The following is a 26734-nucleotide window of genomic DNA, read 5'->3' on the forward strand; positions in this document are numbered from 1 at the left end:
GCGGACCTTGGAGGAAAGAGATTATCTGGATCCCTTTCAGTTGCTAGTGCTTCTTGACCTCTCAGCAGCCTTCGATACCATCAACCATGGTATCCTTCTGCGCCGGTTACGGGAGGTGGGAGTGGGAGGCACCGTCCTAAGGTGGTTCTCCTCCTATCTCTCGGACAGGTCGGTGTTGGTTGGGGACAGAGATCGACCCCTAGGCCCCTCAAATATGGGGTGCCGTAGGGTTCGGTCCTGTCCCCCCTCCTGTTCAATATCTACATGAAGCCGCTGGGTGAGATCATATGCCGGCACGGGATTAAATATCATCAATATGCGGACGATACACAATTGTATCTGTCCGCCCCGTGCCAACTCAGTGAAGCAGTTGAAGTGATGTGCCAGTGCCTGGAGGCTGTCAGGGTCTGGATGGGAGTGAACAAGCTTGCACTCAATCCAGACAAGACCGAGTGGCTATTGATGTTGCCTCCCAAGGATGGTCCTGACATTCCACCCCTTAGCCTGGGGGGGGGGGTGAAATTATTCACCCCTCGGAGACGGCCCACAATCTGGGTGTCCTCCTGGATCCACAGCTGACGTTAGAACACCATTTGTCGGCTGTGACCAGGGGTCCTTTGCCCAGGTTCGCCTGGTGCACCAGTTGCGGCCCTATTTGGACCAGGAGGCACTTTGAATGGTCACCCACGCCCTCGTCACCTCAAGACTGGTTACTGTAATGCACTCTACATGGGGCTGCCCCTGAAGAGTGTCCGAAGACTACAGCTGGTCCAGAATGCAGCCGCGCAAGCGATAATGGGTGTACCTAGGTACACCCATGTTATACCTATCCTCCGCGAGCTGCACTGGCTTCCCATTGGTCTCCGGACTTGCTTCAAGGTACTAGTCGTTACTTTTAAAGCCCTACATGGTATTGGACCAGGCTACCTGAGAGACCGTCTCTTGCCATTTACCTCCCAATGACCAATAAGATCACACAGGTTGGGCCTCCTCCGGGTCCCGTCAACCGGTCAATGCCAGCTGGCGGCTCCCCATGGGAGGGCCTTCTCTGTAGCTGCACCGGCCTTGTGGAACGAACTGCCTGCAGAGATCTGGACCCTCACCACTCTCCTGGCCTTCCGTAAAGCAACCTGGCTGTTCCGGCAGGCCTGGGGCTGTTGATTAATTTCCAGCCCACTTGATGGAATGGATGTTGCGTTGATTTTAATTCTGTATTTTTTAAATATTTTAAATGTTTTTATATTGTTGTAAGCCGCCCAGAGTCCCTAGGGAGTGGGCGGCATACAAATCCTATTAAATTTGAAATTTAGCATGAGGGTCTGTGTGACAAAGAGGGTTATGCAATCCTGGTGATGGCTGGTGGGTTGATGGGCGCTCCCTGTGCCTTACTAACTTTTTAATTTATAAATGTTAATCGTGTTTTTTAACTGTGTTCTTAACTGAGCTTTTTGTCATGTTTTTGTATTATTTTATGATGCTATTGGTATACTACCGAGAGTCACTTAGGTGAGATGGGCAGTGCAGAAATTTGATAAATAAAGAAAAACTATTTTGCAGTATTAAAGATTGTTTACAGACCACAAAGCAAACATTTGGCACAGACCACGCTTTGCTCTGGTTCACATACAGTTGCCATAATGTCATTTAGTAGCCCACAATACAACTTGCTAATTAATCCAATATCAGTCCGGAGATTTGGAACCATGGTTTGAAATGTTCTTAATGAGTCCACCCTTTCTGTAGTTCTTATTGGGCCACTGATGAGCTGACATCCATAACTAGTGTGCTACATCTACCTTGGTAAAATATGAAACTATGCAAACCTTGCTTGAAAGCCTGTTTTTTTTCCCTTTGCAACATTATATTTGTAATAGAGTCTTATTTTGGATTTGGGAAGAATGTGCCTGATGGGGCAAACGTTCATTATCATTATCTTAGCGTGCTTGGTGTGGATATAGAGTTTGGGCAAAAGTCCTGAGGTAATACAACATTGAAACAACCAAAAATAATATAGTACAGTCCTGTATTATCTTCTCAGAATTATCCCATAGCATGTAGTGTAGTTTACTCCCAAATAAACTGCCTTGTAACCAGTCTCTGTAGTGAGTTCATTTTTTATTATTTTTTTGAACTTTTTAAGAAATTGCTCCTCCTTGCATTTGTAGCAAAAGGCTTTGATCAAAATCTTAAGTCTGCACAGCAGGCCAAAGTGGTCCCAGTTTAATTATATGTTGACATGATTGTGGCAAATGACCTTTCTGACAAAATGCAGAACACAAACAACTTTTGAATGATAAAGCTGAAGTTGGGAGCACAACATGAGAAGGAATTGCATTCTTTCCACATCACATCAGCCAATTATCAGATATCTACTTGTACAAAACTGTTTTAACTATGGTTACAATGTAAAGAATAACTTTTTAACTATTCATCCTTCTACCAAGTATTTTTTCCCATGAATGCAAGCCAATATAAATCTTGTGTCAAAAAGACATGAGTCATGCTTATGGATTTATCTTGTTGGGGCATTGTGTATGAAGGAAAACATACAAAATAAAGAAAAAAATCCTAGGCTACTTGATGAGAATTTTAGGTTTTGCTGTAAAATAATTTTGGTTGTCTGAACCTGGATCCTATCTATGACAGTGTGTGCCCCAGCCATGCATTAAAGCTGCATCACAGAACCAAAAATGATATACTTAAAAAGCAGAATAAACCCCTGCAAGAACGGACATCATCATGATAACAGAAGACAAGCATGACCACTTGGCCATAAAATGAATCACAACAGTGCAAGTTTGTGAATTCAGTCACCTCAGTAAGTATTACTACTATTAATTTTTTAGCATTTCAGGACAATTTTCTAAAATCTTTGACAGATATATTTTAAGGAATGTAAAAACACAAAAATATTCAGTGAAGGCAAAAAGAAAATATTTCTTTCATGGAGTTAACGTGCAATTGAGCTCACAGGTTTGGTTTGATTTCGTTTAGGTTTAGCTTGAATTTCTGGACTGAATTTCAAAGGATCTTTCTTCCATGCAGAGAAATGGACTGGTGAACATTCAGTTATAAAATGTCAACATACATCAGCCTATACCTTAGGTCACAAGCTATAGGAAAGATAATTTTTCTCAGGATAGGGATTGAAATACTTAGTAAAATACATTTTTTCATTCAAAGATATTATATCTCTGGGTGCAATGTCAAATAAACCTACAACCTACAACCTACAACCATTCATTTGGCAATGATTCAAAGTTACAATGGCACTGGAAAAAATGTTGACTCGTCCACTAACTTATTAATGTCACAGCATCCCCAAGGTCACATGATTGCCATTTGTGGCCTTTCCACAATGACTAGCAAAGCCAATGGGGCAAGTAGATTCATTTGATGATCTCATGTTCATCAAATGACTTTGCCTTCTCTCATTGATTTTGCTTAACAACCAGAAGGATTCATTTAATAACCATGGCAACAAAAGTCCATAAAATCATGTGTGATTCATTTAACAACTGACTCAGCAATGGAAATTCCAGTCTCAATTGTGGTCATAAGTCAAAGACACCCTGTATTTGGTTATGAAAAACTCATTTGCCCCAGAACGAGTATAGTGTCAATTCCCTCTGGCCTATTGTTTTGTTATTTTGTGTCTTATAGTTTGAGGTAGGATATGAAATATTATTAGGCAGAAAGCATTAATTTAGCCTAGCAATACGCAATTTCTTAGCTGGCTTGAGGGATGGTGACACAATGATAGCATGCAAGTGGTTTGTGCTTTCTTAAAAATATTTTAGGAGTCCTTAGCCTATCTTTTTGGGCCTTGTTATGAAAAAAAACTTACCTTTCAGATATGCTGCTGAAATTCAATATTCAAAGATTTAGGAGTAGAATAAAAGCAATACACCCTTGAATAGGCAATCCCTTTGATTTGGCAGAAATGCTCTACTCTGGTGATAAGTGTTGCCTTTTTCTTTTTTTTCACTTAATATGGTGCATCTTTTATTTTACTAAGACACAACATATGCACCAATTTTTGAAAGGAAAAAGAAAAGGACGATGACTATTCTATTTTCTGAAGCTATCTGCTTCTGCTTTATACAGGGATAGTCTTGGTGTTCTCTGAGGATAGGAGCAAAAGTTTGTATGTAACACTGCTGACAAATAATTAACAGAAAGCTATCTACATTTTTTTAAATGAAAAGAGAGACATGATTATAAGTAATATTAGGCAGGTAATATGTTATTCTTTTAACCTTTATGAATCAGTAACCATTTTCTATTGATATCTCTATTGACACCCATGAAGTTCTTGTATGGCTCACCTGAGTTTATCTGCTACAAAGATTACTCGTCGCTCTAACAGGAGTGAAGCAAAGATTCTGATGATCTGTCGTATACTCAGACACTTGAAAAGGCATTCAAAGTCCACATGTTCCAGCCGAGAATCCATTGGTCGGCGAAGCTCTATCACCTGAATATATTCCATAATCACAATTGACATTCAAATTAGCTTGATTTTAATGTGGGCCATAGCCCAATCTTAGCTCCATTATTCTATACTAGTAAAAAAAGAAAAACCAAAATGTTTGTCAAAATATTTGTGGGGTACAGACTTGGATGAGGGGGTTACAAAATATTGTCTGTACTCCATAAATATTTTGACAAACATTTTGGATTTTCTTTTTTATTATGATTAAATAGACAAATGTCATAAAGTATGGGATAGTAAATTAACCAGAGGGTAGTATTAGAAGAGGGTCTTAATATACCAGGACATACCAGGACAATGGGCAGAAACCAGAAAAGGACAAATACAAATGTCTACATTTTGGTATAAAAAAAAAATCATAGCATCGGGATAGGATTGTGAGATGGGACAATAGTGAGCAGCAGTACATGCAAAAACAAAAAAACACCTAGGTCCCCTAATGGATCATAAGAAACATGAACCAATAATGTGATGATTGCATCAGCAGAAGAATGTCAAAAATTTAAAGAAATGTCATAATTCCCTTTTATGAAGTTGTTGGAATTACTGACTATGTTGGTCAGACCACAATGAATATTGAGGTCTAAGCACCTAGTTTTTAGTTAGGACATTGACCAAATGGAACATGGAAATCGTTCAAAGGAAAGTAAGCAACTAATATAATAAGGGACTTACACTGCCCAGAGTGTAAGTAAGTATATATATACTGTATGTATAAGAAGTGGAATATAAGAAGTTGCCTTAGAAGATAGTGGATTCCCTTTAGTTCAAGGTTTTCAGACTAAGGTTAAATGGTATAATAATATTATACCATATAGTATGGTATAATATGTTTGAGGGTACTAACAGATTCCTGTACTGGGAATATGTCAGACAAATGATCTCCAAGGTCCCTACTAACTCTTACATCCTATCATTCTAGATTCCTGAGTTTTTCTATCTAAAATATTCTCAGTGCAAACGTGATGGCTGGTATTAGCTTATGCAGTTGATGAGAATATAGAGAATGAAACAAGGATCCATTCTATCATTCAGCTAATATGATACATAAACACATACAAAAGCTAACTGATAATAAGAATATTATCCTTTGCATGACTAGCTTTGTTTCTATCAGGAATTTTATATATCTTTAGTTTCAGTAGCTTTGTAAAGTTTTAGTGACAAAATAGAGGAAACACTGTTAGCTCTTTAAGATGAACTTGTCTGTGATTATGTGTTGCTCCTGATGTAACAGCCAGGGATTAGTCATATGAGGAAACACCGAGACTGATTGCTATCTTGGCAACCTTCTGACAAACCCTGTCAGTATTTTGTTTTTCTTAGTAAATTTCAAGAAAGCTTAAAGTATATAGCAGCTAGTTAAATACAGATTCAAATTCATTAAAAATGAGGCATCTATGCATTGTATACTGGTTAATAAAAATCTTCATGAATAGGAACTATTAAAGAACAGTCACGAGGCATACAATCCCTATAGTTGTAGTAGCTCTTAATAATCCACTTTCATTCTTCTTAGTTATACTACTTTGGAGAATGAATGTTGCCTAGGGCTGTATTTCACAATATATTTACCTCATTTCCAGCTCCAGGCAGGAAGGTTTTGACTTTGATTGTCTTTCCAGGTGCAGGGAAAGGTGACTCCATCAAGCTTCTCATAAATGGATAAACCAGAGCAGCAGAAATCCCTCTCCTTCTTTCAACTTCATCCAGGATCTGATTCATTACAATCAAATCAGAAACAGAAAAAAAGTAAAACAGTAGCAAACCCTTGTGTGTACTGTATAAAGGGAATGGGAACTCTCTTTTTCATTTCTATTTACTCTTGGGGCAGTTTATACAAAGCAGTCTGCTACACTTAAAATTAAAAATTAATAGTACTGGAATCAAGGGGGAGCAAGGTTTTCGTCTCCTCTGTCTGCAATCTTCTTTCTCTTTATGCACTTCAGTATTGCTTGTCCTCTCTCATTCTTTTTTCCCACAGCCTGGCCACATACTAGTCAATAAAGACAAAGTCCTAGGCAGTGCCTACTTCAGTCTAATTGACAATTCTGAATTTCACACAGTTCTGGCACCATGAATTATTCCAGAAACAGAGCTGCTCTCTTCAGAAAAATGTACCGTATTTTTCAGACTATAAAACGCTCTGGACTATAAGACACACCTAGCTTTTAGGGAGGAAAACAAGAAAAAAAATCTGCCTCTGCCTCCCAGCAATTTGCCACCTTGCAGCAAACAGCAAAAAGTGAGGTCAACTTCAGCAAAGCCTGATTTACCACGAGCAGCTGATTGGCAGTTGGATCTGCCTCTGGAATACCACCTATCAGCTGTTATATGCTGCAGAGATCACCACCACCCATCACCACTGCCGCCTATTGCCGCCTCCGTGTCCACCATTTTTGGCCTCTGCGTGCCCCATTTTTTGGCCCATTTCAGGCAGCGGGAATAGGCAGCAGGAGCAATCCCTGCTGCCTGGAATGAACTGAAAATGGGTTGGAACAGCTGATAGGCGGTATTCCTGGAGGAAGATACAACCACCAATCAGCTGCTGGGGCTAAATCAGGCTGTGCTGAAGCTGACCAGGCTGTTTGCTGTTTGTTGCAAGGAGGCAAATTGCTAGGAGGCAGAGGCTGAAGGGTGGGGGCTGGTGGGTGGGCGGGGCTTCGGCAACATTTGCTGTATAAGATGCACAGAGATTTCCACCCATTTTGTAAGTAATGGATAGCTTCAATATTTTAGGATCAGCCAACATTAAAGGAAGAAGCAGTCAATATGCCATAGATTAATACTTGGTAGACCAATTATGAAGACCTTCCAAATATATTTCAATGTATGCTATGCTATGATGTGCCGATAGTGTATCTATAAAGATCAGAATAATTCAAGCAATGATATTTCCTGTGACAATCTAGGGAAGCAGAGGAAACAGGTTAGCAAGGTAGATAGACTCAGTAACAGTAGCAATGAGCACACTGTAAATCAAGTTAAGGATAGATCATCATGGAGAAAAATATATCAATGTGTTTGACATTGACTGGATGGGTACATAATCAATACTTTAAATGCCATAAGTATCCATACCATTCACATCCATAAGTATACAACGAAATAAGAACAGAGAACAGTATCAAAGAATATGTGTAGAAACTGGTTTTATATGTCTGCCATATTTTCAACATAGTAATACCCTATATGCTTGCATATAATCCCAGCTGCAGATAAACTGAATCCAATTTGAGGGGAGGAAGTGATGGGAAACCATTTACCTAGGAAGTTGCATCTGTAATTTTATATTTGGCCATGTTAACTGGAAATTATGAAAGTTGAATCTCAATGGAGGGGTCCAGATAGGGAAAGGTTGGCCTTCATCACAAACACAAAAAAAGTAATTGGTATATACAAAGATCTTGATAGTCTTTATGTATCCTAGCCTTCCCCAGGAGCTTTCACCTAGAATTTCCAACTAAAGAGGAATTATGGTTATTGACGTCAAATACATCCACAAAGCATCAGATTAACTGAGCTTCCATATTTTTGTTTCAACATACAATCCCTATTTAGCAATCTGCAGCACAGGAGAGAGGATAAGTTACTACATATTGTAAGGCTTGGTAAATTCCAAATCAGTGTGTCAGAGATGGTATTCAGCAGGTTCTGACCAGTTCTGGAGAACCAGTAGCGGAAATTGTGAGTAGTTCGGAGAACCAGTAAATAACACCTCTGACTAGTCCCACCCCGATCTATTCTCTGCCTCCCAAGTCCCAGCTGATCAGGAAGGAATGGGGATTTTGCAGTAACCTTATCCTGGAGTGGGGAGGGAATAGAGATTTTACAGTATCATTTCCCTGCGATGCCCACCAAGCCACGTCCACCAAGCCACGCCCACATAACCAGTAGTAAAAAAAATTTGAATCCCACCACTGGAGTGTGTATACATTTGTTACTCCTGGTAGATTAATTCAGGCAATACAGAATGTAAGAATACATATGTAGTAATCCTACAACCATATCCTGGGAAAAAGAATTCTATTCATATATTAAATCTTCTGGTAATAAATAGATAATGGATTAGCATTATGCCACACCATCTTTTCAGATATATTATCCAGAACTGCAACTCAGCCAAAGTAACTTTAAGAAACAAAAAAGCATCAAGACATGCATTTCAGACACAGAAATAATAAAGCATTCATTTATAAGACCACGTAAATGATTAAAATATGCAGCAAAATCATTCCAAGATGCTGTTATCACCCATCAAGGAAAGAATGCTCCTTCTTGAATAAAAGTTTTCTGCCAGCAGCTAAACAAAGACAATGCTGAAAGACCAGCTTACCTTGGAAAATAAGTCAAAGCAACCCAGGCGGCTGATGACGCAATATACTTCAGGCAGGCGTGGTCCTTTTCCACTTGGCTGCCAATTTGAAAGAAAAAAAGAGAGAGATCTGAATTACCCTTTAAATCATTTTCAGATAGGATTATGCTCTTTTGTATAATGTTTCTGCCGTTCTTCCTCAAAGTAGTCACAGTGTTTTCCCTATGATGGGAAACCAATTACATGAGGAGCCCTCTTTTCCTGTGACAATTGCTGTACAGTGGAGTCACTCCAGCATTCTTCCAAGTCAAACCTCACATAATTACAACTTCTGCAAGTTGGAACTTAGTTTCATTTTTCCATGGCACATGGAGTGAAACCATCCAGACCACTCATGAGGAAGATCGGAAAAGAGGGATAAACAGTAGTACCATTGGTCAAATATACTGTGATGGAGTTTGTGGCTATGAACTTCATTAATTAATATGCATGACGAATCCACAATATTTCAGAATCCATAACAGAGTTCTTACATCAATGAATGCAATCAGGAAACAGTTATATTTCAGACAACTGATTCCAGGAACCATGGCACAATCTAAACAGGTTGATTTTATTTTCCTTCTCCTATCCAACTGTGTAGCCACTATGACGTCAAAATATTTTGGACCAGGTTCAACAAGGAATAATCAATCCCCAAGGGTACTGAACACAGATAATTCTGTGTTCCTTATTTTAAATACAACACTTCTTTCCATTTTCAATTAAATCAAAAGCTATGGTGAATTTAGACAAGAATCCTGTTTGTTAACCCGACTTTTATGGCTCTTTCAAAAAGTTTTTATTAGCGGTGAATACCCTTGGTGATCAAATTATTTTGCTTTTTGCATATCACTCAGATTATTTTTTTTAAATGAAGATGTTGAGACGGTCAACAGGTGTTTGAGCTGCTACAGTAAAAAAAAATCATAAAAGTTCTGTTACTAAGTGAACACAGATGAATCTATTTCTGGATCAGGACCTGCTGCTTAGTAGACGTCATATTTCTGAAAAAATAGAATCTTTCTTTGTCCATATTAGGTATAAAAAGGCCCTCTAAAAGCATCAAGAGATTATATCCAGCATGTGGGATTTGGGTTAAAATCATTGTGTCAAATCTGCAGGAATGTTGAAAGCATGCCAGGCGTCCTGGACAGCTACCAGCTAAGAGCTATCTTGCTGAGTGCCAGTAAAAACACTGCATTCCTGGTCCTATATAATAGCAGGAACAATAATCAAAGGCTGTGGCCCTATGAAATATTAGGGTTTTTTCCATTTTTTCAAAAAAAATTAATGTCACTTTTTTATTAAGTATGTTTACTTCTCAAATGTCTCTTCCTTCATGGCCATATTTTAGTTAACTTCCTTTTATCAATAATATTGATTCACATTGTGTTTACAAATCATGATGACAAAGAATGGAGCACACTAGAGTGGAAAAGCTTTTGACTGGCTAAAAATTTTTCTTCTGTTAACTCTATTGGTGATGGGTGGGAAGAGTCTTTTGATAGTTTCAGTCCCTTCTGAATCTATGATACTGGGGGGGAGGCGGGGGGGGAGAGCACTTCAAGTTCACTATTTCTCAGATAAGTTTATTTTCCAAAAACACAGCCTTTTTTCATATTTAAGTAGAGCAGCTGGGTTGGGTTGTAATAAAGTTAATGTGAGTTATTTGAGTTCTGTAGTTACAGGAAACCTGCATGCTGGGATCTTGATTAGTATACTGAGACAAAGGAGACCTTTCTACAAGGTTCATCTCTGGATACCAGGAGGCGGAGACCATTCTGTGAAGCTTTATTGATCCAGCATAGTAGGGTTCAAGCAATGAGCCACATGGCAACAGAAATGACCTGAATCTGAGGGCAGATTCATGCAGCTCTTCTGTGTATGGCTAAATTCATTGGTTCTGCTCAGATGTTTTCATATAAATTCCTTTGTCAAATGAATCATCTGAAGTACCTTCTATTGTATAACATGCAGTTGCGTGCCTCCCAGCTACCCCTACTAAAGTGAGTTAGGCTGAAGCATGTCAAACAGCCTGTGTGGCCATGGGCCATTCAAATTATCCACTTCCCACAATTAAGGTGCAAAACACAATGCGATCTTGCTGTTCTTATTACATGATCAACAATGCCTAGGACAGCTGTAAAGGATAAGCTTTGAATTTCCTGTGCAAATGAAATTAATATAGTCTTAAACATGGGGAGGTTTAGTTAGCCATTTCTCCAAAGAAGGTATCATACAATGTAACCAATAAGAAATATTGTGGCAATTAATATATTAGCAAAGCTAATTCAGTATACTTAAAGGAAATATATGGCTTAGTAAGAGTAATAATATTGCAAGTTTAAATGGAGAATTCAGTTTTATTTTTCAAATTTTACTTTTAAAAGTAGTTTCAATCTAATATGAATCATTTTCTAAAATTATAGAGTTTTACAATATTGCCACCAAATATTTTAAAATCACACAATCTATTCATTACATTTCTAACAATTTTGCAATCATTGTCATTGTTATCCATTTTAGTAATCAGAAGTTGTATACTATACCAACAATAAAACCTCTTATCCAATCCTCTCTAATATTTGCAATACATTTAGTATTCTTCTTTGAATAATTCCTCCCTGTTTCATCTCTATTACTACATTCATTAATCATGCAATCTTTGACTTTTTTTGGATTTGGAGCCATTCCTTACCAATAATTTATAAACATAGCCTAGCAAATGTTTCAAATTACACACTATAACATTTATTAATTCTGTCCAGACTCTCACTATTCCCCCTTGTTTTTATAGTTTTTTTTTGTCTTATGCCATCAATTTAAAGATATCTAAACCAACCTTATGACCTACTAAAATAAAATCTTTATCTCATTGATACTTACAATTTGCAATCTAAATGAGTTATTATATTTTTACTGAATATTTAATTTTAAAAAAAGTAGGTCTAGTGGTGGAATCTGGACTTACTGTACTTTTTTTTCTGTTTGTCCCAGACATTCAATAGATTACTTATTATATGAACTTTTATATATTGTTTATTCCTTCCTGTATCAATGGGGGATCATAGATAAGAATCCCATATAGTATTTCACTTAAAGAAGCAGGTTCTAATCTAGTTAAATAGTTCTGCCTTGTAAAAAAAACAGTGGAAAGGCATGAAATACTCCATTAAAGAGTCTTTGTGCTATTGTTCATTAATAGTTCATTAATTGAATAGAAGCTTCTCAATGCTTGACTATATGAATCAGCAGTGCATCAGGGAAACTCTATAGAAATCTTTGAACTGTTGTCAACTTTACATAATAGTAAATAAACAAAAAAAGACCCTATCATCAAAATCAACTTTCCCACCTGGGAAAAACCTTTGACCTTTAAGTAAGAAAGTATTTGATCTTATAACACCTTACAATAAAACACTTAGCAGTTAATACTTCTGTTTAAATGTTATATTTTAACGTGTTCCATTAAAACGATCTATTTAAAGTTGACTCAAACAAATCCTGCAAGCCTATGAGCCTACCCCTCCAATCAGAATGAATGAAGTGTTGTCAGAGTTCCTTGCATAAGAAGTTCATCATGGGTGAAGCATAATCCTAAAAAGCTTCCTCAGGATTAAATCTCACTATGTTCTTTGAAATTAGATCCTGGCCTTCGTAACAAGATAAAATAAGTACTGTAGGCTGTTTGCCTCTTAATATTGGTTGTGGTACAATTAAGGGCTGAGAGCTCTTGAGCTCTTATTCTGTTTGTGTATATATATTTTTTGATACACCATCTGATTCCCATAGAGAAAAAAGGATTGAGTAGCTTCTGATCTCAGCTAGCAGAGGTATTTCTGTATAGGTGTTGAAATGTATAAGAAGCAAAGCAAGAACAAACTTCCAGGGATTGCAAATAATTGCTACTTTCTAGATTCAAGATGCCAGGAATGCCTATTAAGATTTGAGAGACCGCCTGCTGCCAATTACCTCCCACAGACCCATTAGATCTCACAGGGTTGGCCTCCTCCGGGTGCCATCTACCAGCCACTGCCACCTGGCTATTACCCGGGGGAGGGCCTTCTCTGTGGCAGCTCCGGCCCTCTGGAATGAACTCCCCGCAGGGATTCGGACCCTCACCTCTCTCCAGGCCTTCCGAAAAGCCGCCAAAACCTGGCTTTGCCGGCAGGCCTGGAGTGATGAGTTCCCTCCCCTCTCGACATGTATGGTTGTGCGACTGTTGTCTACTTTTATTATTTGTATTTTGTCTTTTATGTTCCCCTTTTTTTCCCCTTTGAATTGTTCGCCGCCCTGAGTCCTCCCGGAGAAGGACAGCATACAAATAATAAAATAAAATAAATAAATAAATAATTTAATTAATTAGAACTACAGACTCAACCATACAAACAAAAGTATTTGAATATAATTTCCAACCACCCCAAGAAGTAAAGTAGCCATCCAGAAATCAAAATTGAATTTGTCAAGAAAACATTAATGGCAGTCATCAGAACCAGCTTAAAACAATTAGCTATGTAAAGGCAATGAAGCATTTAGTTATTAAATGAGACCATGCTGTATATATTAATACTTGCGGGAATCTGACAACTGTATTTGTCTAACTTTATTTTTTCGGAAATGAAAATATAAAGCAAAAATTGGACTGGAAGCAGAACCTGACAGTGCCAGACGTTACTCAACATAAACTGCCAACATTATTTTGTATCCCTCTAAGTTATGAACTTATTACAAATTCAGATCACATTACATAGATCAGAAAGCTTATTATGGATGTGTATTGTCAGAATGAAGAATAAATATTAGGCTAGATAAAGATAAATAAACAGAAAGCTTGGTATAGTAGCAGCCGTTATTTGTAATCCCACATGCTCTCGATGTCGATGTTGTCCTCCGTCTAGCTCCACTAGCATTTTTGAGATAAATGTCAACCTAGTAAACATCCAGAATCCACTGTGAATTGCTCCACTGCAACTATTCTAAGGAGAACCATCCAGAGAAAGCATTGTATTATCATCATGTGAAGATATACTTTCTCATTTCTATTAACGTTTTCTCCAGAAATACTCTATTCTGGGTTACATCTGCCAAACAGAAAGCAAGACTAGGTGTGGAGTAAATGAAAAATAAACATTAGAAGGTAGCCCTGCTTAAAACAAAAAAAAACCTAAAAATACCCTGCAACACTGAATGCAAAAATGTAGCACAACATTTCAGGGGAAAAATACTCTACAACTTGGAAAGTTAAATTATCTTATTTGTGTTTGTTTAATTTTAATTGCAGTATTTACTATTAACAGCATTTATATGATACCTTAGCCTCAGGACACTATCAATAATAATAATAAATATTCAAATACACTTCCTTTGCCAAGAAAGGTGGGTTTCTCTTTAAGATCATAAATAAGACTTGTTGTATATAGTATTTATGTATCAAAGAGTTAACAAACAATATATTTTGGTTACCTGGCTCTTTATAGAATAATAGGAATTGAAAGGAGCTCAGAAATGTTTTTCCTATTTTAGGTTCAATAGAATATCTACAATGCAAAATGCAAGTTCAGCATTCATAGCAAATAGTTCTGTCTCTGCTTAAGTGTGTGAAGAGAAGGAGAGCCCATTAGCTTCTCCTCTTATGAATAGATCTTTCTCTATTCATGAAATCTGATTGAAATCTTCTCTCCTGAGATAGCCACACTTATCCAAGTAGACAATCTCCTTGTTTAGCAACCCCAATCTATTCTTAAAAGCAAAAGCAAAAGCAAAAGAGAGAGTGGGGGGGGGAGGGAGAGGGAGATGTGAAGAACAATGGTAGCTGCCACCCCATTTAGATAAATTTCTCTCACATAGCAATGCCAACATTACTCTCACTCTGGGGTATGTTGTGGTCAGGAGCCGTGGTTAGAATGCATTATTGCAGGCTGTACCCACAGTCATGAGTTCAGTCCTGACTGGCTCAAGATTGGCTCAGCCTTCCATCCTTCCAAGGTCAGCAAAATGAAGTCCCAGATTGTTAGGGGCAATATCCTGACATTTGTAAACCACTTAGAGTGGGCTGTAAAGCACTGTGAAGCGGTATATAAGTCTAAGTGTTGTTGTTGTTGCTACATGAAATTCGATTCTAAGTACACATTTTGTTCAGAATTTTTTTTTTCAATTGCCATCCTATTTGAGACAGTTACTAAACAAGGTAGTCACTAAACAAGGAGCAGCTGTATATTCTGGAATGACTGAGAATAACATCATCTGCATGGCATATAATTGAAGTAAAGCTAACTAACTCCATGAGCTGAATTGATTGCCAGTTGGTACCCAGGTCCAATTCAAAATGCTGGTTTTATAACCTTTAAAGCCTGTTCATGTAATGGGACTGAGGATTATCTGAGGGACCATCTCTCCCAGTTAAATCAGCCTGCCCCACAAGATCTGGCAGGGTAGGCTTTTTGCAGGTACCATCAACCAGAGACCTTCACCGTGTCTCTTCTCTGTCTCAGTGCCTATTTTATGGAATATTCTTATCCCCAAAATTAGACTAGCTCCATTGCTTTTCAAATTCTGAAAAGCCCTCAGGACTTGGCTATGTTGTCTTGCTTGGAACTTTGGAAGACAACACTAGAGGTCAACTCCAGACAGCTCACACAAGTGGCCATCACATGCAGTAGCAGCGTATACCAAAATGATACACTGCTCCTGCTGATGTTCTGCATAGGTTTGAACTCCCTCTGTCAGGTAATCACCTCCTCTACATGGATGACATCAAGATCTATGCTAGGTGGGATCAGTGAATCGCTGTCTTGTACATTCTTTGCATACAACTTTCATACAGCTTAGTGTCATCCACGAAGAGCAGGTACTGCTCGTAGTTCCACTCTTGAACTTGTATCCATATCTTGTCCTTATGGTTATCTGACTGAGGGGGTTCAAACCTATGTAGAATAGCAGCAAGGACAGTGCATCACCTTGGCATACACCACAGTTGCACTTGTTGGCCACTTGTATGAGCTGCCTTGAATTGACTTCTAGTGTAGTCTTCCACAGTCCCACTGAGTCATTAAGGAAGGTTCTTGGTGTCCTGTTGTGAGAAAGAGATTAATAAATAAGTGAACTAACACAAAACCTTGTATTTTTTTCTTTTTTATACTATTTCCACAATGTGCTTAGCATTCCAGAATTTAGTACTTTTTAAAAAAGATTGACAATACTCACCAGTAACCTCCTGCAGTAGCCAAACCTTCTGCTGCCATCTTCTCCAGTCAGCATGAAAGAAAATGTTTCACTGCAACAAAAATTAGTACATGTTGTAATCTATTACAAAGAATAATATCTCTGCTTTTTCTTTCAACTAATCATATTTTTCTTCAGATTCAGATGCTGTCAGATATCTTCTAATCAGATAAATCTTGTGATTTATCCATTTTTGTTCTGGTTTTGATATTAACCAGACAATATGCACTTATCCATGTGTCAATAAATACGGCATTGAAAATAAGGTGCAATGAGGAAACATGCCTTATATTTCCTATTTTAAAATTAATTCACAGCTCACACATAGCCCTTTCTGCAGTCCTGCAGGTCTCCTTGTTACAATTTGGCTATGATATATTCTGGTCATGATTAGCGAAAAGTAAAACATATTTGTCAAGTTTCAAAAAAACATTAACATTAAAAAAAAAAACCTCCCCAATGAGAAAGAGTCAAAATGGGAAAGAAAAGATAAAGAAAAGTTCCACTTCCACTGGTGCCAATGTTAATTGCCTCCTGCAGGTTTATGTTGCAAAAAATAATGGTAATAGATAATAATTTAAATGCCGTACAAACCTAAATGTTGATCTCTATATAGCATAAACTACTATGAATACATCTAAGAAATGGAAAAGAAACTCAGAGTTTCAATTAATTCCAAATGAAATAATTAACAGTTGCATGAAATTTATGACTTTCAAAATCTATTTGTTCAAATATTCGGGCTTTGAAGTGAACAGAAGAATGATTTGAAAGCTGGAAAAGCTTCATAATTCTGTTCCTAACTTCTCAACTATATGAGAACTGGATGAGGAGGAATAATATAAAAGAAATTATAGAGAGATGCTACTAGTTCCCTAGAGTTGAATACAAGGGAAAGCTTTGTGCAAGCTTGGTTACTTTGTAAAAAGCTAGTACTGTGTTTATAGGGGCTCAGTTCACCTGTTATAATCAGATACTGGATTCCAGTCCTTGGCATCTGGAAAACAAAACTGAGGAATGGCTTTGAGTCGCTCTTCAGCTTCCCGAACTTGTTTTGTGGGTCTTTCTAGCTGTGATTGAACAAATCAACATCAGCAGCATTTAGCACAGACTCAGATTAATCTTTTGAAAACAACACTAGGAATTCAGAATTCAACAGCATTATATTACTTGTATCATTCTCCCTTCCTGTACATTCATCATTTCTATAAGCCAGAGGTTCAGGCTTAATGATGTGACAAAACAAAGAAAAGTAGCAGAACCAAACTTTTCAGCAGTATTTTTTTTTTGAGGAAGATTCCAATAATAAAAACACTCTATATTTAATACCTTTGTCATTCATCTAAATAAGACAATCCCCCCTCTCTCACACACACCATACACACTACACACACACACATCTGAGTGTTCCAAATATCATAGTAGAAACAGACCTAACAAGAAATGAAGTAAACAGATCTTGTGACAGTAATAGAGAAATGACTCATAATTAAAAGGAATTCTTACTTTTACCTTTGGAAACTGATATGTGACTTCAGGAAGGTATGTATTTTTGGAGGGCTTCTTCTTAAGAGAAACCACCACAAAATACTCAAACAGTTCACGTTCCTGCCATTCAATTAACTCCAATTCCAGAGTTCGATAACTAGGAGCCCTCTTTAGCACTGACTGGATGTGGACAAGACGCTGGGTATGAGCTAGAATTTCCAAAAAACAAGAAGTGTGAATCATCTGAAATTGTGAGCATTTTGCATATGTTAGAAGTTCTGGAAAAGAACCGTTCACCACCAAAACCAGGCAGATCCAATCTGTGTCCCATGGATCACATGTGGCCTGGACTACAAGTAGTACAGCCCCACAAGATCGTAAACTTTTAACATTATTATGTGAAAATCCTCTTTGCTCTATGGGGCCCAGGCAAGGCAAAAGATTGGACAACCACAATCTGAACAATTGAACACCCTCAATCAACTACATAGTACCATATACTATACAACAGATGTCATGCTTAACATTTCCCAAACAATTTCCTAATTAATAAATATAAATCAAATAACCTTATAATAAATAAATAATCCAGTCTATATTTTAGTGATATTTTTACTAAACACTAATAATTTATAGATTACTAATTACAAAATCATTTCCATATTTCTGCATCTACTAACCTTGCTAATGTTTATGCACAAGACATTAATTATTAAACAATACATGTATCCATATGTAATCTGTTAATTATTTTAAAAACAGAACCATAGGAATTGAGAGATAGTTAGTGATTAAGGCATCAGACTAGAAAGTGGAAGACTGTGAATTCAAGTCCCTCCTTAGCCATAAAAGGTGGCTGGGTGACTTTGGGCCCATCACTCGCTCTCAGCCCAACCCCCCTCACAGGGCTGTTGTTGTGGAGAAAATAGAAGGAAGAAGGTGTGTTGGATATCTTCACTAACTTGAGTTATTTGTAATAATAAAGGTGGGATACAAATAAAACAAATACATTGATTGATTGAACTGAGAAATCACTTTCCCCAAAACAAAACAAGTTGGTAGTTAAGACTAGCTCAGGGACACAACATATTATGGAAATATTGAAATTTTAAAATCATTTTCCAGCTGGTTAGAAAAACAAATGGGAATGAAGAAGAGAATATCTCTCCAAGGCAATATAAGTCACATGTCAGGATTTATTAACTGCAGATCAGACATGTAGAGGCCAATATTTCAGTTTTATATGATAGATTTGATGGTTCAGTGATTTTATAGAATATCTGCTCTCTCTATATTGCAGCAAGATCTAACATGTAAATAAGCAAGATATTACTTTCGAGGGCAATTAGTAACAAACATACATATTGCTATTTTAATAATATAACTCCATAAAATTAGCGGCAACACGTTGCAGTTTTCCCATCTGTTTCTGCTGCACCTCAAGTTACACATACCACAGTGATCTGCATCAATCTCAGGCCAGACAATTTATTTGAAATAGAAGAAAGTCTGGCATTAGTTGGGAAAACAACTCCATAAAAATATATTTACTGGCCAGGTGAGACAGTGTTAGATAGATCTAACTGCTGGTCAGCAATGGCATCAAAAGCAGATATAAGAAAAGAAAAGTGATTGTGCCCAGTTATTTCACAATGTTTTCAATTTTTTTAAAGAATTCTAAAAATGGACAGTGTCTCAGTCAATTTTTTTTAAAAAACACAGTCCTTCAGATTGGAGAACTTTCTCCATGGCTAAGAAGGTGCACAAAGACAGGACTAGTATAGTACTGAAAAGCAGACACTCATAGCTGAGAAGAATTTAGTCCAACTCTTAGTTGAGTTTAGCGATCAATTTGGTTTTACCTTAGAACTACGCTGCCTTCGGTCTGACCTAAGCATAGTACATAAAATTATCTGCTACAATGTCCTATCTGTCAATGACTACTTAAGCTTCAACCACAACAATACATGAGCACACAATAGATACAAACTCAAGGTAAACCGCTGCTTGATTGCGAAAAATACAACTTCAACAACAGAGTGGTCAATGCCTGGAATGCACCACCTGACTCTGGTTTCTTACCCAAACCCCCAAAACTTTAATAGTAGACTATCTACTGGAGACCTCACCCTATTCCTAAGAGGTCCATAAGGGTTTGTGTGTGTGCATAATCACACCAATGTGCCTACCCTCTCTGTCCTACTGTCCCCATTTATTTGTATCCATTTCATGTATTCAAAATCATGTTTATACTTATATATGTTACCTAATACATGCTTGACTAAATAAATAAATAATAAATCAGGAAGAAGCCATATGGAGCTTTTGTCAAAGCCCCAAAGGCTTACCCTCCCACAAGTTCTTGCCAGTGATAAAATGATGATTTGATGTGGTATACGTTGTAAAATAAGTTTATGATATTTAATGCAACTGTAATATTTCCTGTAATAATATCTATTAAGAGAAGAGGAGGAATCCTAAAATCTAAAGGGACTGAAATGTTGGCTCCTGCCAATTCTTGTGATGTCAATGCATCACCATTAGGAAACCCTGCAAATCAAAGGGCAAAAATAATGAAGTAATTTCATGAAGAAATAATTTCCTGCTTTAGGAAGATTTCTTCCTTCCACTGTATAACAGGAGGATAACATTACTGGCAAACTTCATAAGTTTACTATAATGATTACTAATACAGGACTGTAACTCTTGATTATATCCCAGAGGGTTACAGAATACGTGCATGGAACTGCTAGAGTGAAAGGAAATTTATTTCATTTACAGGATCCTTTCATTTGGCATATTCAAAATGTTTCGTGTATTTAAGAAAACTTCATACCATTAATTTCCAATTGCCCATGGTATTAGTTATATGATCTAAAATTTAGTATTTAGATGAGAACATAATTTAAATGCAAACAGCAAGTGTCATCACTAGAACAACATAACTGAATACTGAAGCTGTCATCCCTTTGAGATTTCATAATTTTAGGACTGCGGCGCAGCATTAGCTTTTTTTAAAGCTGGACAAGATTCAGAATTTTCTGCAGAAAATAGCAATTAGCCACCAAACAGCAGGTGAGATCAGGTCCCAGACAGATCTCTTTACAAACATTTCCTAACTCAAATATATATATTTCCCACTCCACTCTTTCAAATAAAAATGTTTTATGCATCTACTGTATATGAAGCTCTGAATTCCATCTGGCACATGAATGGATTATTTCTTATCCTCTGCAAAATCTATTCTACTCTTAAAATTGAGTTTTTGCTTTCTTGAAGTATGTTGCCTTTTTTGATCTAGAGTTCAAAGGTATTAGCATTTTTTGAAATAACAGCAGCACAAGGTGAATTAAATACTGTGACTTAATACACAGTATATTTCACAATAGCTGAAAGAGGTATAAACGGTTGTTTCCAATTACACAAAACTACATATTAAGAGTCCATTTCTTTTATTGCACTGCTATTTCTAGTCAAACTAGTTCTGGTTACTTTTTAATATCCTAAAAAGAAAAATAATTATATCTATGAAGCATGAAAGTAGATGGTATGCACAACAGTCATCCCACTCCTAAGATGTCACAAGTTCTCTGAGGGGAAAAAAATCCTAATCTTTTCCCCAACCCAATTTCATTGGATGATAATGTAATTAGGAAATTTTTTTGACAAACTTCTCACCTTTAAATCGATCATCTGAATCACTTTCACTCTCACTGTTTTCATCTGAAAAAGACAGGAGGATTTTACTATTAACAAAGATGCACTGCAATGAACACATGCCAACATTTTATTTGATTCATGATTTGCAAGTGTTTAAGAAAAGATAGCTTCAGCATGTCTTATGCTGCTTTAGGAAACATTTAGAAAACTGTTTTGATGTTTCCCATCCAAATTATTTACAGTAGGTATTAAAAGAAGTTGTGCAACATTCTAAAGAAGAACCATTTAAAAGTTTAAATTGGCTGAGTAATATCAATTAAAGATATGAAAAAATGCCAGTTTGAAAAAAACATAAGGGCCATCACAGTAGCCAAACTGTGATTCATTCCCAGCAAGCAGCTTTCAAGAAGTTCAAGGAAGAGGTGTACACTCTAGTTACAGTAAATACTCTTAGATAAGCAAACTACTACACACACACACCAGTTGCTATGAGGAACAGCCACATCTACATCAGCACTACTACATAGGTCTCCCTTCATCAGGAGCAGGATTAAAGCTTCACCCTAAAGCTATAGCCACATACCTTGGGAATAAGATTCATTTGGAGTTTCTGACATTTCTTCTACATCGGCACATAATATACACAGGCAGAATTCAAATAAATGACACAGGCAGAATTTAAGAGACATCAAAAACATTTCTTTGGAAACAGTAAGGACATACAGTCTAGTTAATAAATCCTGCTATTGTATTTATGTGTTTCACATAATAAATATATATTTGAATATATTGGTTCACCATAAGCACACTTGTGGACTACCACTGCAGAAATGTGTGGATAAGTTCCAAGGAATAATGAATACCAGCTGCTCCTCACTTTACACAGTACAGATTTGTGAAGCTATACTACCTTTCCCAGGTTATTCCAGCACTAGTAATTGGTGGTATGTATTGAAACTGATGCGCCTGAGGACTTGCATCAGAAAATATAATTTACTCATATATCTCCCACATGCAAAGAAACAAGCATTTAATCTGACCACTTTGTGTTTGTCACAGGAAATATTGGTATCTGAACTACCTAAGAAATCGCAGTATTTTCTGTAACTGATGATCAACACTTTCCTATAAATCCAAAAGAATTCTGGGCTATACCTCGCAGGGATGCAGTTTCAATATTGGACATTGAAAGCTTCTTCAATCTTTTTTTCCCTCTCTTTGCACTATAGATAGAATTAATCCTTTGCACCAGCTGTAAAAGAAGAAGGAAAAAACCATTGGCACTGCATACAGAAATTCAGGACAAACATAAATAAAGCAGAAATTCTCTTTCACTTGAAACTATTATGATTGTTAAATATAAATATGAGAAACAGTTTCATGTGTTCAAAATTCATCCCAAAGAGGTTCTACAATAGGTATTCCAAGATTTAAAATAAGGTTATCATATACATATATGGAAGTAACCCAAAATGTAGCCTAGTTTCAGTCAGACTAAAGATTGGCCTTACTTGTTTCAAATGATTTCCAGTATTTACAGTTTTTAATTTCACTGATGGATTGCTTGACTGGTTGTGTGCCAGCAAGTTGATGGGATAGACCTTCTTGACAATGATCTATCCCAAATCTGGCCCCTCGGGTCTTCTGATCACCACTATAATCAATTCAATTTGTCTTATTGTTCTTGTTTGCCTTCTTTCCTTCCATTTTCCTAGCGTTATGGGCTTATCCAAATAATTATTATGCATAGCAATATTGTCCCTATTCACTTGGCACATTTAATTGGATGACAGGCGATAGCTTCTCTTGCGAACACAAAAACGAGATCAGTGAACCCAATTAATTGGCTTTCAATTAGCCACAAATAATCATGGCCCTTTGGTGTTAAATGGACATGAGGTATGTCGTTTAAACAGCTGATAGAGAATTATTTGCATTCAAAGTAGGAAAGGTAGTTCACATTCTGAAATAGTTACTCAGTCTACAACTGAGGAAGAAAAGTATAAAATAACCCAATAAATACAGCAGACAGTTTACTTACAAGAATAATTCAAATATCAGAACATGATTCAGAGAGAGGAAACCAAATCCTAGAGTTGCAAGAAGACTGCAGTGGCCATTACTGTACCTTTGGGACTCTGCGAGCCCTGCGTGCGGATAGAAGTTCACTGGTAGTACTCAAACTGTCATCATTCAGGCTAGAAGGAGAGGAAGGGATGCCAAGCTGGGCCAGCAAGAGCATATCATCATGGCTGTGCCTCTTGGGTAAACGTGGCAGGCGATGGCTTTTCCTTTCTGACCAGTTTCCAATTCGTAGGGACTGGCTGCTAGGCTTTAAAGGTAGCTAAAAGGAAATAAAATAAAATTATAGCTACTGAAATAATGAGAAGGCCTGGCTGAATTCTTAATTAATAGAAAATGGAACGGAAGCTAACAATCTGACACACGTGCTAAACTGCTACATTAGTATTTATTTATTTATTATTTTCTTATTTATGTATTTTCTTATTTATTGATTGATTGATTTGATTTTTATAGCCACCCAATTCAACCAACTGACTTTGAATGGCTTACAGTTTTAAAATGATAAAGCAATTAAAAACATTAAAACAGTAAAAACACCCACAAAAAAAAAAAACTATAAACAGCAGCCGTGATGATTAATCAACTAATACTAACAATAGGTAATGGGCCCTTTAACATATTCTGAGACCCAGGCCTGAATACATAGCCAGGTTTTTAAAGCATTGTGAAAAGCCATTCTATTCTCTGAGGGGAGAATATTCCATAAAGCAACGGCTACAGCAAAGAAAACTCATCTAGTTCCTGCCATTCAACACACCTTGGCAGATGGGATCTGCAGATCCAATTTGTTGGATCAAATTGGATAGGTAGAAAGACAATCCCTTTAAGTAACCTAGTCTCAAGTCATGTAGGCTTTAAAAGTGACAACCAGCACCTAGAAACACACCATGGAATAGTACAGCTCATGGAATAGTGGTGTTACATGTGCCATGCATATGCCACTATTTACTGGTTTGCAGTGACCCAAGAATCCATATCATGCAAAGTTCCATTCTACTCTGCTGAGATTAGATCCATGTGGAACATTGCAACCAATTCTGGACACCATAGTACAAAATGGGCATAGATAAATGGTTCAGAAAATGGCTACAAAAATGTAAAGTGGTGGAAATCAAGCTCTAGAAGGAAACCATAAAGAAACTCTGGATCATTAACTTATAGAAGACATAATTAAGGATGGATACATAGCAATCTCATATCTGAAGAGCTCTCAAATGGAAAACAAAGTGAACTTATTCTTTATTGCTCCAGAGACCAGCATCAGAACTCATGTGGAAAGAGGTTCACTATAAACATCACAAAGAACTTCCTGATTGTATGAGCTGTCAGTCAGGCTGTCATATGACATGAAGTGTTAGGTTCTACTCTATGTTCATTTCCAATAATATTTTAAATGAGTTTCAGTGAATGTTTAATAAAAGGAGTTTGTTAGATTAAAGCAGCAATGACATGGAATCAAAACTTGCATTTTAGAATTAGTACAAAGAATTGGGAGTACTGTAGGAACGGGGCTGCCTAGAGCAGAAGTACAGAGGAATCAATAACAGAAAATAGAGTAGGAAGTAAAGCAAACCATTAGATACTAGGATTTGAAAGCACAGATTCTATACGCCCCTCTCTGAAGGAGATGGACAATTTAGAAATATGAAAAAGGAAGGAAGGAAGGAAGGAAGGAAGGAAGGAAGGAAGGAAGGAAGGAAGGAAGGAAGGAAGGAAGGGCCTTTGTGGCACAGTAGTTAGAATTCAGTATTGCAGGCTAACTCTGCCCACACCCTTGAGTTCGAACCTGAAGGGCTTGAGGTTGACTTGGCCTTCCATCCTTCCTTGTTGGTAAAAAGAGGACATTGTAAATCGCCCAGAAAGGGCTGTAAAGAACTGTGGGGTGATATATAAATCTAAGTGGTGTTGCTATTTCAATTTTTTTTTAAAGATAAATAAATAAGTATTGCATAGGGCATTAGAAGGGCAATTAGAAGTTGCTGTTTTAGGGCACAGTTCCAGATTCTCCTTCACAGAGTCTTTGAAACAAACCCTTGAAGAAGAGGGAGACAGATAGTTATTATCATGATAGTTATATATTACTTCCTATGTCAGGGTCAATACACTATGTTCAGGAATACCAGTTGAAGGAAACAGGAGAGGATATGTCATTATTTCTTTATGATTTTTTGAAGCAATTCATTTATTTAGTAATGCTGTGCTAATGGGATTTGCATTTGACATAAGGCTCTTCTTATGGTACTGCCCTTTTTATAGCATTCTCTAGCTAGCTTTCTTGTCTACTATCTAAAAATCAGGAGGGGTCTGCTAGAACCTTTTCATAATGAAAGGTTTTATCCCTAAAAAAATATGCCTTTTAATAAAATTTGTTAGTTGGAAAAGTTGCTACCAGAGTCCTTCTGATTTGGCTAACATAGCTTTCCTCCTACACTACCTACAAGCTATAATCTGATGCTGGGAAAAACATTCCTGGTTTAATCAATGAGCTAAAATTTTTTTTTTTGTTACGCTGAAGTTTGAATCTCTCTTGAATTCTCTTTTTTTCTCTTTCACTATAATTTTGCTTGACTGTATATCTGATGTTTTAATAACAAACTGCTGAGAATGAATTATGAACTACCAACTATTTTAATGCACATAAAATAAAATAGAATATTAACAAAACTAGTCTATCACCTCACATCCCTTTATGGGGAATACAAAAATATTTATACAAAGTACTTCAAATTTGCAATGGGAGATGCACTATCCTGAAAAAAATGCCGCAAAGTCAATGGGACCTTTTTCTGAATAGAAATTCATGAAATACTGCTATAAGTAACTCTTTTATTTCCAAAGCTAGAATCAGTTGTTCATATAGACTTCAATCTATCCCTCACACAGTATAATATATATAGTATATATTTAAATGTATAGTATACATTTTAAAACATCAGACCACTGTTTTAATTCCTAAATACACTTGTCTACTTTCAGAGCAGCAGAACGTTAAAAGTTATTTTAGAAATATGAAACTGAACAGAATCAAGAAGTTAGGCCAGATACATATTTAATGGTTTTACAATAAGCTATTGTGTGTTAAATGCTTCATACTCTTACAGGTTACTGAAGGCATTTCCTTGGAAATACAGTACATCCCATTGTTTTCTGTTAAATTTATCTGGAAATGTATCATATTGGGACATTTTAATATAATTAAGTCTGGAATGGCTATTATAAAATATAAAAAAACAGGTTTTTTGGGGGGGGGATGAGGAGTAAAGCAGCTGATTATGGAAAATTTTGCTGTGTTCTATTATTTCCCAAGCTAATTATATTTTATTAGTTGCTATTTTTAGCATCTTCATAGGGCACATTTAGTAAGAGAGGGCTGCATATAAATTATAGGAAAAAAATGAAAAAGTAAACATTGGTCTTTTGTTTAGTAG

General features: G+C 36.8%; 1 protein-coding gene across 2 annotated transcripts in view; it reads right to left on the minus strand.

Moving 5' to 3' along the window:
• The window catches only part of DENND2B (DENN domain containing 2B), a 148537-nt gene that overhangs the window by 18501 nt on the left and 103302 nt on the right, over window positions 1-26734 (minus strand). For both annotated transcript variants that reach the window (XM_087717721.1, XM_087717714.1), the window contains 9 exons: window positions 23350-23565; window positions 22377-22473; window positions 21240-21284; window positions 17586-17770; window positions 17034-17143; window positions 16056-16125; window positions 8832-8909; window positions 6071-6211; window positions 4329-4477 (listed from right to left, as the gene is read on the minus strand). In XM_087717721.1, coding sequence (XP_087573847.1) covers window positions 4329-4477; window positions 6071-6211; window positions 8832-8909; window positions 16056-16125; window positions 17034-17143; window positions 17586-17770; window positions 21240-21284; window positions 22377-22473; window positions 23350-23565 — 1091 coding nt within the window. The remainder of the gene's footprint in view (window positions 1-4328; window positions 4478-6070; window positions 6212-8831; window positions 8910-16055; window positions 16126-17033; window positions 17144-17585; window positions 17771-21239; window positions 21285-22376; window positions 22474-23349; window positions 23566-26734) is intronic.

This window comes from Thamnophis sirtalis, unplaced genomic scaffold (assembly GCF_051295495.1).
Source record: "Thamnophis sirtalis isolate CommonGarterSnake01/CBP01778 unplaced genomic scaffold, rThaSir2_p1.2 scaffold_1, whole genome shotgun sequence".
NCBI lineage: Eukaryota > Metazoa > Chordata > Lepidosauria > Squamata > Natricidae > Thamnophis > Thamnophis sirtalis.